The sequence below is a fragment of the Harmonia axyridis genome, chromosome 5, assembly GCF_914767665.1.
Source record: "Harmonia axyridis chromosome 5, icHarAxyr1.1, whole genome shotgun sequence".
Classification (NCBI taxonomy): domain Eukaryota; kingdom Metazoa; phylum Arthropoda; class Insecta; order Coleoptera; family Coccinellidae; genus Harmonia; species Harmonia axyridis.
The window spans coordinates 37,392,934-37,411,112 of record NC_059505.1 but is presented as its reverse complement, the minus strand read 5'-3'; the positions used below and the strand labels follow the sequence as shown (position 1 = coordinate 37,411,112).

Genomic DNA, 18,179 nt, shown 5'->3' with positions numbered 1-18,179 from the left:
TAATGTAGCGTGTAGCGCCATCCATTGGACGATTGAACAGTTATTATTCGAATTGAAACAATCGTCACTCACCTGTACATTTCAGTTCCTGTCTCTTCTCGTCGGATCCCAGGTAGCAATTCGGCCTTCCATCGCACAATTTTGACAGTTCGAAAAGTTGCAAAACGTCAGTCGATGCGTTCACTTGACAGCCGAAATATCCGTCCTCTAAATTTAAAAAAAATATCTCGCGTTTACCGATTCCCTTCCTGTCGTAGGATTGGACGGTCTGAAACAAAGATAAAAAACAGATTAGTGAAAAATTTATACATATATAAAGAACAAATAGATATAAAGGAAATTGCAAATTATGTAGAGATGTTCAACTGAAAATTATTCATAAAAATCAGTAGATGTTGTCCAAGTGTTCTTGATTAACTATGAATTATGAACTGTCAAACTTTCAGTTGGTTTAAAAAGTGTGTCTTGTTGTTGTCCTATTTTTGTTTGTTTTTATAATTTCATTTTAACGATTCCTTCAAAATTGAAGTGTTTTTCAGTATCCAAGTTGACCAAATTAGTCACCTGATTTCAATTTGAATTTCAATATCTTTATTAGTATTTGTAATTGAACAGAATGAATGTTATACAGAGAAGAGCATTCCATCATTGATACACATCCAGCTGAATTTAATTAGATAGGAAGCGAGCATATAACTTATTCCATTGAATTATGAAATCGAAATAATTGTTGTATTCATCTTCATGTACCCGTGTAATGAAGTAAAATTCGTTGTTTTATCACTTCATCCGTGTCATACTAGGCAATTTATGGAATAACCAGTTTAATTGAATTGATTACTCCTTTTCTGAATTGAGTAGTTATTGCAGTATAATATATATAATAACGAGATCTATTGCTTCGTCACTTAGTCATTCAATGCGTCTCGAATGAAACGGTCAACCGTCTGTCTTTGAAAAACGTCGGCCCAAGGATAGGCCCTTGGAGGATCCCTCGATTGATGAATAACCGCGTAGATCAAGATGAGAATTGGCACAGACGCTAAATAGACGGACGCAATAAGAATTAATAAGCAGTCTATTTACTTCCAAAAGCGTTGCCTCAAAACAAGGTCACATGGGATGCAACCATAACTGTTTCAGGTACATAGTGATATGTCATGTAACTCTAAATATATATAATAACGAGATCTATTGCTTCGTCACTTAGTCATTCGATTCGTGTCAAATGAAACGGTAAACCGTCAGTCTTTGAAAAACATCGGCCCAAGGATAGGCCCTTGGAGAATCCCTCGAATGATGAATAATCGCGTAGATCAAAATGTGAATTGGCACAGACGCTAAATAGACGGACGCAAGTATTAATAAGCAGTATATTTACTTCCGAAAGCGTTGCCTCAAAACAAGGTCACATGGGATGCAACCATAACTGTTTCAGGTACATAGTGATATGTTATGTAACTCTAAATTAACCATATGAGTAATAGGGAGTTACATCGGAGTGTCGAGTCCTGAGTTAAATATGCATGATTTGATGGGAGAATTAATTGATACCTCGTCCTGGGACAACTCAAATGGTTATTAACTGTAATTTGATATTATTAGATATGTGTGAAAAATGTTCTGGATGTTTTTGTTGGTTTATGAAGGCTGTTTGTTCCGATCGTTTGCAAATTATCGCTAGGAACTCTTAATCAATTTCCTGTTATAGAATTTATCGGAGTTCAGGTACTTCTTGGGTGCTTCGAGCTTTCAAATCGGAGAGTTTTTGTAGAAAATGAATTAACATAGATGGCGTGCGGTCTTCCAGCATCAAGGTAGTGTTATGCATATATTAATAGGCTGTAAATTGTATAACCACGAGTATGAATTCTTGAATTATTTGGATTTTATTCATATATACATTATGTCCTCATCAGTCAGACTTATTTATTAACTAGTGGATCTAGCAAATGCTGTCTTGCCAGAGATTCGGTTTCATATTCAGTGACTGAATTGATTTCGAAAACATAAAGAATATATTATCATCAGAAATTCAAGTCTGATATTTCAATTGCCATAGGTGTGATTTCGCATGTATATAAAAATATCTAAAAAGTACCCAATATTTCAGTAAAAACAGAGTTGTAACTATGCCTGTACATAATTATGAGATAAGTACTAAAGAACAACATTTTGAAAATGGTCTGAAGCAAGACTACAGATGAATTAACTGAAAGACTGATTGACTAATAATAAATATTTCTGTTTGACTATTCAAAAAACAATACATTTGGATTTTATAATATTGTCTCATATCTGATAGTAACATGGTAACTATCTGCGAAATGGCAAATTCAGCAAAATACGATGAATCAAATCCATAGAGTAATAAACATAAATAGAGGGAGTAGACGCAATTTTAACATGTCTCAAACATGGTTAGACTACGTTGTCGGATTATGATATATTTTCAAATCCACAATTTCACTATATCGTTATGAAAGTTTATTATATTGAATGAAATATATTTATTTGAGTGATTCCCGATTAAATATGTAAATTTGAATATTTGAAATTTTATATTTTTTCCAATTGTCTAATTTATAATAAGCAGAATATTTATTATGTTCTGTATTCACTTGTTGAAATCCAAGATTTGGCAACTTTTGCACTCCTAATGTCATCGGTTGTTTCAGGTCGTTTGGCGCGCTTAAAGTTTGTGTTCTGAATTTCTGATATATTTAGGTATTTATTTCAATATATTCTGAGTCAATATGAAACGTTGATTCACTATGGGACATAAGAAGTGCGTTCTTTGTGGAGAAACTCGCTAATTGAGTGAAATATCGTATCACTGATATGTTTTCATTTCCGCGCGCTACATGTCAAATTTGATAGTTCATGTTGGGGACAAAATTTGCTTAGTGAAAATGGCATATGCTCCCTCAATCTTTGTTTATTACTCTGAGATCTAATCAAAGGATTGAAAAAACGTTGCATAATTGGATAAAGCAGGAGCATTTGAAAACTTATTCGTTCATGCGACCATTGCGCCCTTGGATACAACAAATATACTCTCCGAGGAAACAATTGGTGAATAAATGAATGAGGTCCTGTCTTCAGGTTCTAGGTTTTTTAATCTGTTAACTCTTCATAATAGATTCAGTCAGCTATAAATGAATGACCTGTTTAGTTTAACATTAAGAAACACTCCCAATACTTTTCATCATGACTAGTAAACGTTATTACTTAATTAAAATGCAAATAACACACTAAAACTCGCCATAATTACCCTAATTTTCGACCAGTATCAACCTCCTCCTATTCAAATTCGGCAACAACCCAAATTTATCGGCTACCATGTGGGTATTTTCGAGCAGACCCGCAGGTCCTCTAAGACCCACCTACATCGAAGAAACCACCACTGTGGAACGGAACACCACATCCGCCAATATTAAAATGCAAGGTCTCCAGGTTCTGTTATCACAAGGTCGGAGTCTATTGAGCGTTGATAATTGCCTGTATATTATGCGTTTGGTACAGGGGAGTACCGAGATACGGAAGTACTTGGTTGATGGTGAGCTTGCATCTCAGGAAACCGGAAAGTTACAGGCAATTGAGATGCAATTTGTGGTGTGTGCACATCGGGTTCAAGATATGGTTGAAGTCGTAGGGGAACGACTTTAGATGCTCCTCGTTGAGACGGATTTGGAATGGGATAACAGATAGGTTAAAATTGCGCGCCATTTTTGCTGTCATCAATGTCAAATTATAGGTTATGGGTGACATATGACATTTACTTAACAGAATTTATATCAGATTAACGCTTCTTCTGTACTTTTTCTGTTTTTTTTTATGGTAATTTGTGAATACCTATGGCGTTTCGGTGATTAAGCTTTTATTTCGCTGTTTTATAACTTTACTTTGAGCTCCCTTTTTTTATTAACATGTTTCTTCCATGTATGGTATTTAGTAATTATTTCAATTTCGAATATTGGAACCACATTATTGAACATTTCATTCTTGATTTAGTTGTTAATTCGACTAATAAGCTAGTAGCATATTTTCAGAATAGCTTATGTCCCAAATTTGAACTTGAATTTCAGATATCATAGATTTCAGCTGATAAGGCATAGTCAATGCTGACAACGCTGATTTTTTTTTGTAGAACTCATATTTTCAGAAATATTCAACTTTGAAATTTTGGAAAAAATCAGTAAAAATTGAATCTCTATACAAAAATCGTTATGTCTCCTGAAATAATTGTCACAGACCCCTCAAATATAAACGTTTTTTGAAGATCGATTTCTGATCAAGTAGGTACATACTGAGGTTTTAACTTCGTATCTTGCGCCTAGGAGAAGTGGTAGTCTTATGAAAATTATTAACATTTTTTTTGAAAATTTCAGTTTATAACCTATAATTTCTGAAGAAATGGGCCCATTTCCAGAATGTAAGCATTTTCGAGATCCACGTAATCGAATCAATCGATGAAGGGGTACTTAATTCCCATGGAGAGACATTTAATTTTTTCGAATTTTTTAGGAGAAAATTATCAAAAATTTTTCGATATAACAAATTTTCGGGTGACTTTGAATTCCGGCTAATTAGGCATAGTCAATGCTAACCTCGCTGACCGATTTTTCGTAGCACTCACAGTTTCAGAAATATTCGACTTTGAAATTTTGGAAAAACTCAGTAAAAATTGAATCTCTATACAAAAATCGTTATATCTCCTGAAATATTCGTCACAGACCCATTGAATGCATACGTTTTTTAAAGATCGAGCTCTGATCCACAACATAATGACTATTCAAGTCCGTATCTTTTGTACAGCAGGAAAGGCAGCGTTGAGAAAATTATCAAATTTTTTTTTGAAAATTTCGGTTCATAACATTTAATATCTGAAATAATGGACTAATCGCCAAATTCCAAGAATTTTCGGGATCTAAGAAATGGGATCAATAAATGAAGAGGTACAAAATTATTATGGAGGAACTTTTAATTTTACGGAAAAAATTTTTTTAACTGGAACCATATGCGCGTTAATAATGAACATGAAATTGTTATTTTCATGCTGATAAATGCGCAATGACTAGGTACCTCTTGAAACCCATGAAAATTTCATTTGAATATCTCTACCGGTTTGAAAGCAAGAAATAAATAGTCAGTTTTAAAAAAAAATTAACTATTTACCAAAGTGTCATCACTTTTTCATGCAGAATAACTCCCTGAAGTTCATGGAACTTATTCACTAACACCCTGCATATAATGGAAAAAAGTCTTGAAATAACTTGAAAATTCAGCATAACATTTGTTGATGAGTTTTTTAAGCTGGAATTACCTGCGAAAGCGGAAGCGAATTTAATCTATATAATTAAACACCAACAATACTATCTCCCGAATTTCATAATCTCTGTAGACTTCACCGAAAGAATCCACACAAAAAAAATTCAAATTAATTCGCACTACGGTCTGCGAACTTAAGAGTGAGATGATTCCCCTCCGGCAAAACGCTAAAACATCTTATTAAACGATACCTGAGAAAATATCTAAGAATAATAGGCTCTGAAATTATTGTTCATAAATAATACCACTTCCTTCGACAGGACTTTCTGGGCAAAGAAGGCGTTCACGCAGGCACATAACCTCTCTGATACCGGTGATCTTCTATGTTTAGCATTTCTTGATTAAATATTTGTGAACAGCTCCGCGGATATCTATCCCAAGTTGAATAACCCCACATTCTGCATAAATTACAAATAAAAAATATTCGTGTACAGTTATTGTTTGCAACGTTCAGATTTATTGAGTCGGTAATGTTGAGGCTTTATCTTCTTTGGCTTGTTTCTTTACAAATACTGAAATTACGCCTTATCTATATTTCATCGATCTCGCCTAGCAATTGTTGTTACTTACAACCGGTCATTTGTTGTAGATCTGGTTGAGATTTTCTGTGTTTGAGACGCCTCGTATAATGTTGTTATATAGGGATTGAAATCTGAGTAACGGTCGATATAGATTTGTTTTTTTGATGTTTATTGTGGAGTAACGATGTTATTACTATAGTTGGGATTATAGGTCGCCATGCAACTTGATCATTAGGTATTTTTCAGCAGCTGGACGTAGCTGAAGCTTTTGCGTACTTGTTCAAGTTCGTATTCATATGATTTTTTCACAAAATTCCAGATGAACTTTCAAACCGTCAAACTACATCAACTTGTAATGTGAAATACCATGAAAACATAGAATCACGTAACATTCTCAACGTAATCTCATTCATCACATTTTTGTAACACAAAAAAGCATATAAAAATAATAAAGATTGTAATTGAATAACATGAAAAATTCTGGCGGAATTCAATATCCATAATTAAACTATTGAGATCTTGGATTTCAGGAACCAGAAATATTTATATAAGTCTTAGTGGCCAGAATGTACCTCGAAAGAAACACCCGTTAGTTATTTTAAATTTCTATTGAAAACTCTTTATAAATATTGTCGTAGGAAGCATCATTTGAAAATAGAATAAATCTTATATTTTAACGTATGATCAAAACATCGCTCATGTAACAATCATAACCGACCAGAATCATCGTCCTTTCTCAAGGACTTCCCTTGTTGACGACCAGCAGAGGTTATTGGTTTCCAGGAGAGTGAAAGAAACCGTATCCGTGGTCAAGGATGTCGCTTGATATTGTGCAATCTCATAGCCATCATAGAAATTCTCGGTATAATATCGTTTTTCCCAGTTCTTATCCATTTCGCTGAGGAATCCGATGTTGACTCAACATCGTATTACTGTTTGCTGAAAGGTATGCGATATAAAAAGATCGCATGCTAAATCGAGCCATCTGCGAAAGCATCGATAGTTAGATTGCCGGCTCAAAAATAACGGTATATGTTTATAATTGCAATGTTGCTATTACATTAGCAATCAACATGTGTTTAATATGGGTGAAGTTTTTTAATTTGACAGACGCATGCAAATTAGCTGTTGGAGGTCGAGGAACTTCCTAGAGCCTGTCCAGTCGTCCTTTACATTCCGGATAAAAAAAAATAACCAGAAAAAAATAATTAATCGAAATTGATTTCGGTAACAAAAAATAATCGGATGTGGAAACCATAGACCACTTGGTGAGATTTCTTAACGGAGAAGAAGATAATGAGCTTCATGAACTTGTATCTGAAACTGTTTTTGCTTCTGTTATATGAAAATACATCGTCAAAAATCTTGCCGCATTTGGAGTGAAGCTAATCCTCAAGTGTATGTCGAAACACCGTTACATCCAGAAAAACTGACTGTTTGGTGCGCTTTATGAGCTGGTGGAATCATTGGTCCGTACTTCTTCAATAACGATGATGGCCAGAACTTTACAGTCAATGGTGATCGGTATAGAGCTATGATTACTAACTTTTTCATTCCTGAATTGAACAACCATGTCCAGGAGCTGTGGTTCCAACAAGACGGCGCAACATGTCACACAACTCGTGCCACAATCGATTTATTGAAAAAAACGTTTGGTGACCGCCTAATTTCACGTTTTGGACCTGTGAATTGGCCTCCAAGATCTTGTGATTTAACACCGCTAGACTACTTTCTGTGGGGCTATGTAAAGTCATTGGTCTATGCGGATAAGCCACAAACCCTTGACCATTTGGAAGACAACATTCGCCGTGTTATTGCCGATATACGGCCAGAAATGTTGGAAAAAGTCATCGAAAATTAGACGTCCAGATTAGATTACATCCGAGCCAGCCGTGGCGGTCATATGCCAGAAATCATATTTAAAATGTAATGCCACAAGATTAACTTGCGGATAAATAAAATTCATATCAATCGAATAATCCATCGTTGTTTTATTGCAGTTTAAAGTTCTATAGCTCCAAAAAAACACCCGTTTAACCAGTTTTTCAAAGTAAAGTCTCGAATTTCGGAATGAAACGCCGGAATCAAAGTTGTACGCCCATGTACAATCGCTATTATTTGTCCTTCAACAATATTTCTAAAAACAAATTGAGACAGAAAACGTCTAAGATGGCCAAGTTCAAGTGTCATCAGCAATTTTTGCTTGAGGGTTCAAAAACCTTAATAGCAACATTTAAGACATGGTTAATCAACACACTACCGAAAAAAAATCATAGATCTTCACGGAATTCTCGCATGACCTCAACGAAAATTCGTCACGCCAACTCCAGCCGTTCCCCTGGAGGCATGATGAAAGCGAAAAATGCGAGAAAACGCAGGAATTCCACCGTCATAATGACATTCCGTCATTAAAATAAACGAGATCCAACTGTAGTCGGCGAACACAGGTGCTGCAACCTCAGAAAATAAAAATACTCTCACTAATAGTGATCGTATGGTGGAACAGTCTAGTATTTATTTCCACCAAGTTTCAGTACTAACGGTATTCTGGTCGGAGGTCTATTATAGTTGATAATTTAAGAAATTACTTTCGATAGAGACCCGGAGTATCATTAGACACTGCGTTTTAGCTCGTTAGAGCGCGTTGGGAATTGGCTAGCTCAAGTAATTTTCGTGCTAGAGTGGCTAGCTAGTTTCGCGCCTAACCTGGCGTTGAAGTCTCCAAATATTTTTATTTCAAAATCACACTAAAGCATCTGGTAGGCATTTTAAATGAAAATCATGATAGTTTTTGATGAAACACCATTCAGAATTAACTTCTTATTTCCGCATAATCCTCCTATTGAAAAAAATTCAACATTGTCAGTTTCGCGTCTTACGTAACGTTGAAGTCTCCAATGATAATTTCAGTTTCATTCGGTTTTAAGCGATCGTTTACCGAGAAAAACGTCACAGCTGAAGAAACCTTAAGATTCACACCGAGAAAAACAAATTATGCCGCTTTACAAGATTAGTTTCTCGTTGAAATCTTAATGAATTCTGAATATTGTATCCAGCATACCCATGGTGTAAATATTTATATCCTGATGAATGGTTGGTTCCTCGATTTCTCTGTCAGTCCTTGTAAGGAAGGTATCAAATGTTGGTTTGAGAATTGGAATTGAGACATGACACTGACAAAGTTGAATGGGCGTATGAGCATCATTTTGAAAGTAGATAAAATCGGTGACGATTATTTTACACCTTCTTCCATATCCAGGAAGTTCTTGTTCTAATTTTTCACGTTGTCAGTTGGCTGAGAATATTTGAGTGGGTGTAAATCGTTTCACTACTTTCTCAGGTTGGTATTTGTGAGTCTTATACATATTTGGGAATTGTCCTAGTGTCCCAGAAAAAAAAATGTGTTGGTATTGATTGATTGAGTTAACATTTCATTTCTCAGAAAAAATAGCCATTGAATAGGTGTTCCTTTTAACTTTATTTTGTGAAGTTTTCTGTGAACTGTTCGCCTCGATATTTTTTCATGCACACTTGAAATAACTAATTCTGTGGCTCCGAATGACTCAAAAATGAAATTTTAAATTGATCAGTTCATTCTGATTCAGTTCATCTCAGTTCCATTTCCACATAGATGTCATGGTTATATTTCATTATTATTTATTATCTGTTAAATATGTGAAACAGAAAATAGTACTGCCAATCAACATTCTCCGATGCACTAAACAATATTTATGGGGATATTTCATTAATTACAACAAAAATGCAGTGTATTAAAGAAAATAATGTTCATTACTCGAACAGGAAGGAACATTCTAACACCCCTTCAGTCAAAAACTCGTCAGATCGTGGCTTGTTTTTGAATTTTGAACACGTGGAAGGATATCAAGGACTTATAAATAACTATTTTAGAATTGATTGGAGCTCATGAAATAGTCTAGCAGTAGGCATATCCTTAGGCCTATGAATTTAAATGTATTAAATGCATCATATCAATCACATCAAATCAATTCATTTTGCTTGATTATATACCTCTCGGGAAGTAATTTTATGTACACGATAATGGATCGGCCCTATCAAAAAATAAAATGAATAATATAAAATTGGCCTGCACTTGGTAATGAATGAAGAAAATACAAAAAGAAAGAGAAAGAAGTACGATTTTCAAGTGTGTAATATCATACGATATTAATTATCTATCTGGTTAATGTATCAACAAAAATGCCATCAATATAACCATTGTCAAACAGAAGATTTCCACGCCATTTCATAGGAATCATAATCGAAAGTAAACCAAGGAGAATGCATGTCATCAAGGGAGAGTAGCGATATACCGGTTATATATACTCTCCTTTGATGACATGCATTCTCCTTGGAAATCGTACTTCTTTTTCTTTTTTTTTTTGTATTTTCTTCATTATCAAAAAATGTGAATTATTATACAAGTTCAACTTTTGAATTCTAAAAGGTAGAGGAGAAGTAATGCCATATTGCATTGAATTTTATATAATATCTTAATGAATCTGCTGGAGCAATATGCCATTAATTTTTTAGGATTGAAATTTTGCCAACAACCTACATTATGAAGGGTATGACAACATTCTGTATTATGATTTCGACATTTCTTATGTCATTTGTGTTCAGTAAGTTCTGCCATTTAATTAAAGAATGGTACACGCTTCAGCAACGTTTAGAGGTAGTTTAATTGTTTAATTCATATTGGAATACATAGTTCAAGCTATTAATTCCTTGATCGAATAATAAACGTACGATTTTCAAACAGAACCGAAAATATCCGTTTAAAACGTCGTTTTCACCTAATACAAAATCCTCCTCGCTTCGGTACGAAACTTCAAAGATGCGAACGGAACCTCAAAGTGCCCATCGTCCAACAGTTTACGATCCTCCGCTGTCGGCCTTTGACACTATAGGCCGGAACGCTTGAAATCGAAAGTCTTCTCGAGCCAGCGCATTTATTATTGCCTTCCATACGTTTTGCCATTGCCTTTCCGTCTTCCATTTCCAATCTCGGAGGAATTGATTATGGGAAGCAATCGACTGGCACCAGTGGTCGTTAGAGGGAATGGACGGGGTATAAACAAAAATAAATGGCGGTAACGAACAACTAGAAACTGTTTGGCGTCGGCTGTTGTACGTTTACGCGTGAGTATTGGCTCCGAAGGCTGCAAACTTGAAGGTGTTTCAGTGTTACGTCACTGTTTTGGTTTGTTATTTTCAATTCGATGTAGAGTCTCTGGAATCGTTCGCAGAAAATAAAATTAGCCCTGCCTAAACTTATTATTGTTTACGTTTACGATGTCGAATAGGTATAAATAAAGCTTTCTACTGGAAACTACATAGGCGTACATCTTTGCTTCCGCCGTTTTTTCCCGAAATTCGAGGCTTTGTTGTGAAAAACTGGTAATACATTTATGATTCAAAGTATTGTCCATCGCTGGCCACTACTTTCTCCCATCTTTCGGGCAGCGTATGAATCCCTCGTTGAGAAACTGGTCATTTTTTGAAGCGATCCACGAATCGATCAAATTTTTTACTTCTTCATAAGACCGGAAACGATGATCAGCCAGAACGTATGCCATTGATCGAAACAAGTGATAGTCTGAGGGAGTAATGTCTGGAGAATACGACAGTTGAGGTAGGACTTCCCATTTCAACGTTTCCAAGTATGTCTTCACCACTTTCGCAACATGGGGTCAAGCATTGTCACGCTGTAAAACCATTTTATCATCTCTCTCGTTGTATCGCCGCCGTTTGTCTTTCAACTCTCGGCACAAACGCATCAATTCCGTTTGATAACGATCGCCTGAGATTGTTTCAGTCGATTTTAACAACTCATAATACACTACGCCAAGCTGGTCCCACCAAATGCTGAGAATGACCTTGGACCGTGAATATTCGGTTTGGTCGTCGACGTGGAAGCATGGCCGGGATATCCCTATAATTTTCTGCGCTTGGGATTATCGTAATGAACTCATTTTCCGCTCCAATCACAATGCGATGCAGAAATCCCTTCCGTCTTTGCCTTGCAAGCAGCTGTTCACAAGCAAATAAACACCGTTAAACATATCTCGGCTTCAACCCAATTTCCTTGTTTCTGAATCATTCCCATGACTTTCAGGCGTTTTGAAATGGCCTGTTGCGTTACTCCCAATGATTCTACTAATTCTTGTTGCGTTTGACACGAGTCTTGATCAAGTAATGCCTCAAAATCTGTATCTTCGAAAAACTTCTCTCTACCGACACCATGCTAGGCTTCGACGTCAAAATCACCGTTCTTGAAGCATTGAGACCACTTTCGGCATGTTCTTTCACTAGTAGCGGCCTCACCATAAGTATTTGAAAGCATTCAATGAGCCTCAGCCGTAGATTTTTTCATATTGAAGTAGAAAATTAAGACCTCCCGCAGATGAATTTGGCTCGTAAGCTGACATGTTCAATCGAAAATAACTCCATGATGCAGACATAAATCGACCAATATTTCAACGTCGTTATGTTCACAAATAACTAAGCTTATTGTATGACATCTACGATCTATTTAATTCGATTACCACTTACCGCTACAGCCATCTATCAAAAGGGCTAAAGCAAAGTTGTACACCTAATGAATGGATCATTTAAATTTCATTTCTGTCTCATTATGATTCTGCCAAACTATTGACAAAAATCAACACGTTTATTCTGCTTGTTTCTCCATTTTAGCTACCACAGCTAAAATGATCCAAATAGCTTGTTAACAGTTATATGATTGAAATATTGCAAGAAGGTTTTTTACACAGTATTTCACTCTTGTATCAATGGATTCCCTTCATTGCAGTTCCTCGGAAGGTGTAGTGAGCATCCTCCTTTATTTTTGCGTTATCCAACCTGAGTTTCCATAGATGAAATCATGACTGTAAGCCTCTTGATGAAAAATATGGGTGTTTCAATAATAAAACAGCAGCAATTTTGAGTGATATTTTTGTAACAAGAAATAAAGCTGCGACTGGAAGTTCAAGACCGATTTCGATGTAAATAACTGCAGAATGCACTATAACTAATTATGTCGCGTAACGTTTCGAATCATATCGATACATTCTTGTTATTTCTCATAACGCACACATTCCCGATGTATACACAACAGCTGTCAGCCTATCGCGTACGTAGCCGACGAAAGCGCATTCTTCCCCGCGCGCGCATAAATCATCTAGTTACCCGAGAATGGGTCGCGTTAAACAGCGTATCAACGCAATTATTTCCAGGCTCACTTAGATCCTTGCGTATTTGTCAGCCGACTGCCTGTTAAATGGCCACTAATTAGCGCCATCCAAGATGGCTGTGAGTGTTGCTGGCTCGTCTAACGCCAAAAGGCGACCATTGTTGAGTCTGTCGTCTTTCTGATGCTGGGGTGATTCATTTTGTAGCGCCTTGAGACGTGTAAGGTGACAATTCCCGATGGATGGTAGATGCCTTTTGTCTTGTTTGAGTGTGGAATGCGGTGTTTGCCAGTTGTAGGTTGGGTGAAAGGAGATGGAATAGATAGCGCCACTGGTGGTGAGACGAGAAGTGTTAAGAGTAGGGTGCTAATTTTGTAGGGTCAAACGCGATCGTCTGTGATCGTTTCAATTGGTTTTAGCAACTCATAATACACTACGACGAGCTGGTCCCACGAAATACTGAGCATGACCTTGGAACCGTAAATATTATGTTTGGTCGTCGACGTGGAAGCATGGCCGGGATATCCCCATGATTTTCTACGGTTGGGATTATCGAAATGACAATTTTTAGTCTCCAGTCACAATGTAATGTAGAAATCTCATTCGTCTTTGCCTTGCTAGCAGCTGTTCATAAGCAAACAAACGCCGTTCAACATATCTAGGCTTCAACTCGTACGGCGCCCAATTTTCTTGTTTCTGAATCATTTCCATGACTTTCAAGCGTTTTGAAATGCTAGTTGCGTCACTCCTAATGATCCTGCCAAGTCTTGTTGCGTTTGACATGAGTCTTGATCAAGTAATGCCTCCAATTCTGCATCTTTGAAAACCTTCTCTCTTCCACCGCCATGCTGGTCTCCGACTTCAAAATCACCGTTTTTGAAGCGTTGAAACCACTCTCGGTACGTTCTTTCATAATAGTGGCCTCACCTTAGTTATTTGACAGCATTTTATGAGCTTCAGCCGCAGATTTCCTCATATTAAAGCTGAAAATCAAAACCTCCCGCAAATGACTAGAATTTGGCTCGTAAGCTGACATGTTTAACCCAGAATAACTTTATGTTGCAGACACAAATCGATTAATATTTCGATGGCTTTATGTTTACAAATACCAAAGCTTATTGTATGAGATCTACAGCCACTACAGTCATCGGCAGAAGCAAACAAACAAAAAACTTTATTTACCAAAAATCATTATTATATCTTCTTCACAATGGAATTGGAAAAAGTCAAGGGAAAAACAGCAAAATGAAATTGTAAACATACCAAATATGAGCTATTCCAGCAAAAAAATCTAGAACAATGTAAGGTTCATATTGAATCAAGAGGTAAAGTTGTACACCTAATACTTTACAGTAAGTGAGAATCGCTTCTCTTATTGCTCTGAAAATAAGTAACAGGTGAAGTATCTGAGAAACTTTCGTTCTGTAAGATACTTTGGCATGTAAGTCATCATCAATTAACAAATTAAATTAACCTTTGAAAAACAAAAGGAGTTTTTGTCGTCAAAATGAAAGAAGTACTTAGATACGTCAAGTTACTATGAAATATATCTAAGATACTGCTGTAATTATCATAAAAAAAAAGTGGTTCTTTCCTCTGGAAGAAACATCCTTCATCCTTCATCACCAACCATCTAGCTGCATCATTCGAAGATCTCTGGATAATAGGAGAACAACATGCCATCCGGGTATCCAATTCGAGCAATCCACGTCACTAAAATTATCTACAGCCGTTTAGATGAAGTTTATTCTGCCGAGATAAATGCCACCCTCGCCTTCAAGACATCTAATCGCATCGTAAATTCCACGCTAACAAGCTGGCCGCCATATTGGACGGGTTCTACGCCCCTCGACTCGATCTAGCCGATAGAGGGCGCTGATTGATTCCTTTGCGTACTTCTGGAAGCGCGCGTGTAGTGTTCGCCTACTGTGATCAACACAACAGGGAAATTCCCATAAGGATCAATTAGCGATTTAAAGGTCGCTTGTTCAATTTTGGTGCATTCAAAAAGTGAACCTGTCAATTATGTAAAAAACTTGTTCACCTTAAACCAATAAAATTTTTTTTGCAGCTTTAGTTGAGAACTGGATTGATGCCAGTTTCAAATTGGTGTATAACACCAGTGAAAGTGAATCTATTAACTAAATAATATCGTCCATGAATTATTTTTAAATTTCTCTCAGTATTCTCAAATGAGCACTTTTTATTTATGAAACTTATCTTCCTCCGTTTTGTGAAAGATGGCTGTTGCGAAGAGTGGTAGTCGAAATAAATAGATAGTAGATGTCCTACAATAAGCTTTGGTATTTGTTAACATAATATAATAATATATTTGAAATATTAGTCGATTTGTGTCTGCATAAAGTTATTCTCGATTAAACATGTCAGCTTAGGCGCCAAATTCTAGTCATTTGCGAGAAGTTTTGATTTTCTGCTTTAATATAAAGGATTCTGCGGCTGAGGTGCATTGAATGCTCTCAAATATCTATAGTGAGGCCACTATTAATGAAAGAACGTGTCGAGAGTGGTTTCAACGCATCAAGAACGGTGATTTTGACGTCGAAGTCCAGCATGGCGGTGGAAGAGAGAAGGTTTTCGAAGATGCAGAATTGAAGGCATTACTTGATCGAAACTCGTATCAAACGCAACAACAATTGGCATGATCATTGGTAGTGACGTAACAAGCCATTTCAAAACGCCCGAAAGTCATGGGAATGATTCAGAAATAAGGAAATTGGGTGCCGTACGAGTTGAAGCCGAAAGATGTTGTTTGCTTGTGAAAGCTGCTTGCAAGGTTCGGACTATCACTTGTTTCGATTAATGGCACACGGCCTGATTGACCACTACTTCGTACGTTGCCCGAAAGATGGAAGATAGTACCTAGTGGTCAGCGATGGACATTACTTCGAATAATAAATGTGTAAACCAGTTATTTACAATAAAGCCTCGAACTTTGGAGAAAAAAGCAGCGTAAGCAAAGTTTCACGTCTATGTAGTTAAAACAATTCAACCATTCCCAAACTTTGTTGAAGCGTGTTCTTTTCATGATTGAATGACATAAGCTACACACAAACAACATAAGAAATTTATACACATTGTTTCCATTATAACCCTTCCATGAATCACCTTCTATTTTCTACCCCTCCACAATTCTCAAAATTCAAACAAATCCTATTTCTAATAAGACTTTCACCAACATAAACGAATCCAATTGCAGGAACTGTCTTCATTCCTGAAGCTCCTTGTATGGGCTTCCGTTAAAACCAGACTCAATACGTCATACACATATGCATAAATCCAAACCAAATCCTCTATATTTCAAACATCATTAACAAGAGATCTCACAGTGTAAAAAGCATAAGATCACATCTCAATTTGTTGAAGCAACTGTATCCCTTTTTTACTTGAAACAAACGCCTATGTCGATTTAATGAATAGGCATCTATCACATTCTGCAGTATATAGGTCCAAAAAACCTTAACGTTACTATCTTTTTATTCCACAAGTAAAAGATTATCAGCTCTACTGCATGATCAGGAAACTGTTCAAATTGAAATTCAAGTGCAGGTGTATTAGCCGAGAATGCAAACATAAAATAACAGCAACGTAATTGCTTATCAGCAAATAAGAAACTGTACAGCAAAAAGACTACTCAGTAGCACATTTCTAGATCAGCTCCATCGGTTAATCTAAGTTAATACCCAAGAAGAGCAATTTTAGCGATAACGGACCAGCAAATCCATTGTCTACGTTCAGCCTCAACTATAACAGACAACTCCAAACGTAAATTGTAAATTGTAAATCCGGCAATTTCGAACTAACTGTGTAAGTAGTTACAAAACAGATATGAATCCAATCATCCCGATTTGCATACGTTGTTATAACTGTTTCGATTTTTACCTATTAGTAACCTCTCCATCTAGTTGAGGCTATTTTAATCTAGCGAGTTGTTTACGCTGTAATTAGAGATATAAATTATCTCCAACGGAGATGCTTTTTGCTGCTGAAATGGTGTGGAATTTATTGGTGGAGGTTAGAGATTCGTACGTTGGCTGCACTGCTCCTCCCAGCGGGTTCTAACCATTTTCATCACGCTTTTACTCCATGATTTTACAATTTCATGCAGTAATCAATTAATTCTTTTCAAGGTGAAGATTTTTTCTGCGGAGAGTTGAAAACGAACCTTTCGCTCGGGGCTTGTAATGGAGTACCGCAGGGCTTCGTTCATGGGCCCTTATTTTTCTCCATAATAGCCTCTTCCTCAAAAAATTGGTGGAAACCCATAAAAGAGTAGTTTTCACGTATAATAATTGATTAGTATTACTCTGTAATTAGAGATATAAATTGTCTCCAACGCAAATGCTTTTTGCTGCTTAAATTGTGTGGAATTTATTGTTAGAGGTTAGAGATTCGTAGGTTGGCTGCGCTGCTCCTCCCAGCGGGTTCTTACCATTTTCATCACGCTTTTACTCCATGATTTTACAATTTCATGCAGTATTCAATTTATACTTTTCAGGGTAAAGATTATTCCTGCGGAGAGTTGAAAAAGAAACCTTTCGCTCGGGGCTTGTAATGGAGTACCGCAGGGCTTCGTTCATGGGCCCTAAATTTTCTTCATAACAGCCTCTTCCTCAAAAAATTGCTGGAAATCCATAAAAGAGCAGTTTTTTCGTATAATAATTGATTAGTATTACGCTGTAATAAGAGATATAAATTATCTCCAACGGAGATGCTTTTTGCTGCTGAAATGGTGTGGAATTTATTGGTGGAGGTTAGAGATTCTTAGGTTGGTTGCACTGCTCCTCCCAGCGGGTTCTAACCATTTTCATCACGTTTTTACTCCATGATTTTACAATTTCATGCAGTCATCAATTAATTCTTTTCAGGGTGAAGATTATTTTTTCGGAGAGTTAAAAACGAACCTTTCACTCGGGGCTTGTAATGGAGTACCGCAGGGCTTCGTTCATGGGCCCTTATTTTTCTTCATAATAGCCTCTTCCTCAAAAAATTGATAGAAATCCATAAAAGAGCAGTTTTTTCGTATAATGATTGATTAGTATATTCTCCCAATGAACATGGTAATGAATATCTCCCATCAAAGCTCAAGTATGATTGT

At 36.4% G+C, this 18,179-nt stretch overlaps 1 protein-coding gene across 1 annotated transcript in view; it reads right to left on the bottom strand.

Annotated features, from left to right (window-relative positions):
- LOC123680044 overlaps positions 1 to 18,179 on the bottom strand; it is a 225,248-nt gene that overhangs the window by 127,993 nt on the left and 79,076 nt on the right. Inside the window, exon 3 of the mRNA XM_045617694.1 lies at positions 73 to 268. Coding sequence (XP_045473650.1) covers positions 73 to 268 — 196 coding nt within the window. The remainder of the gene's footprint in view (positions 1 to 72; positions 269 to 18,179) is intronic.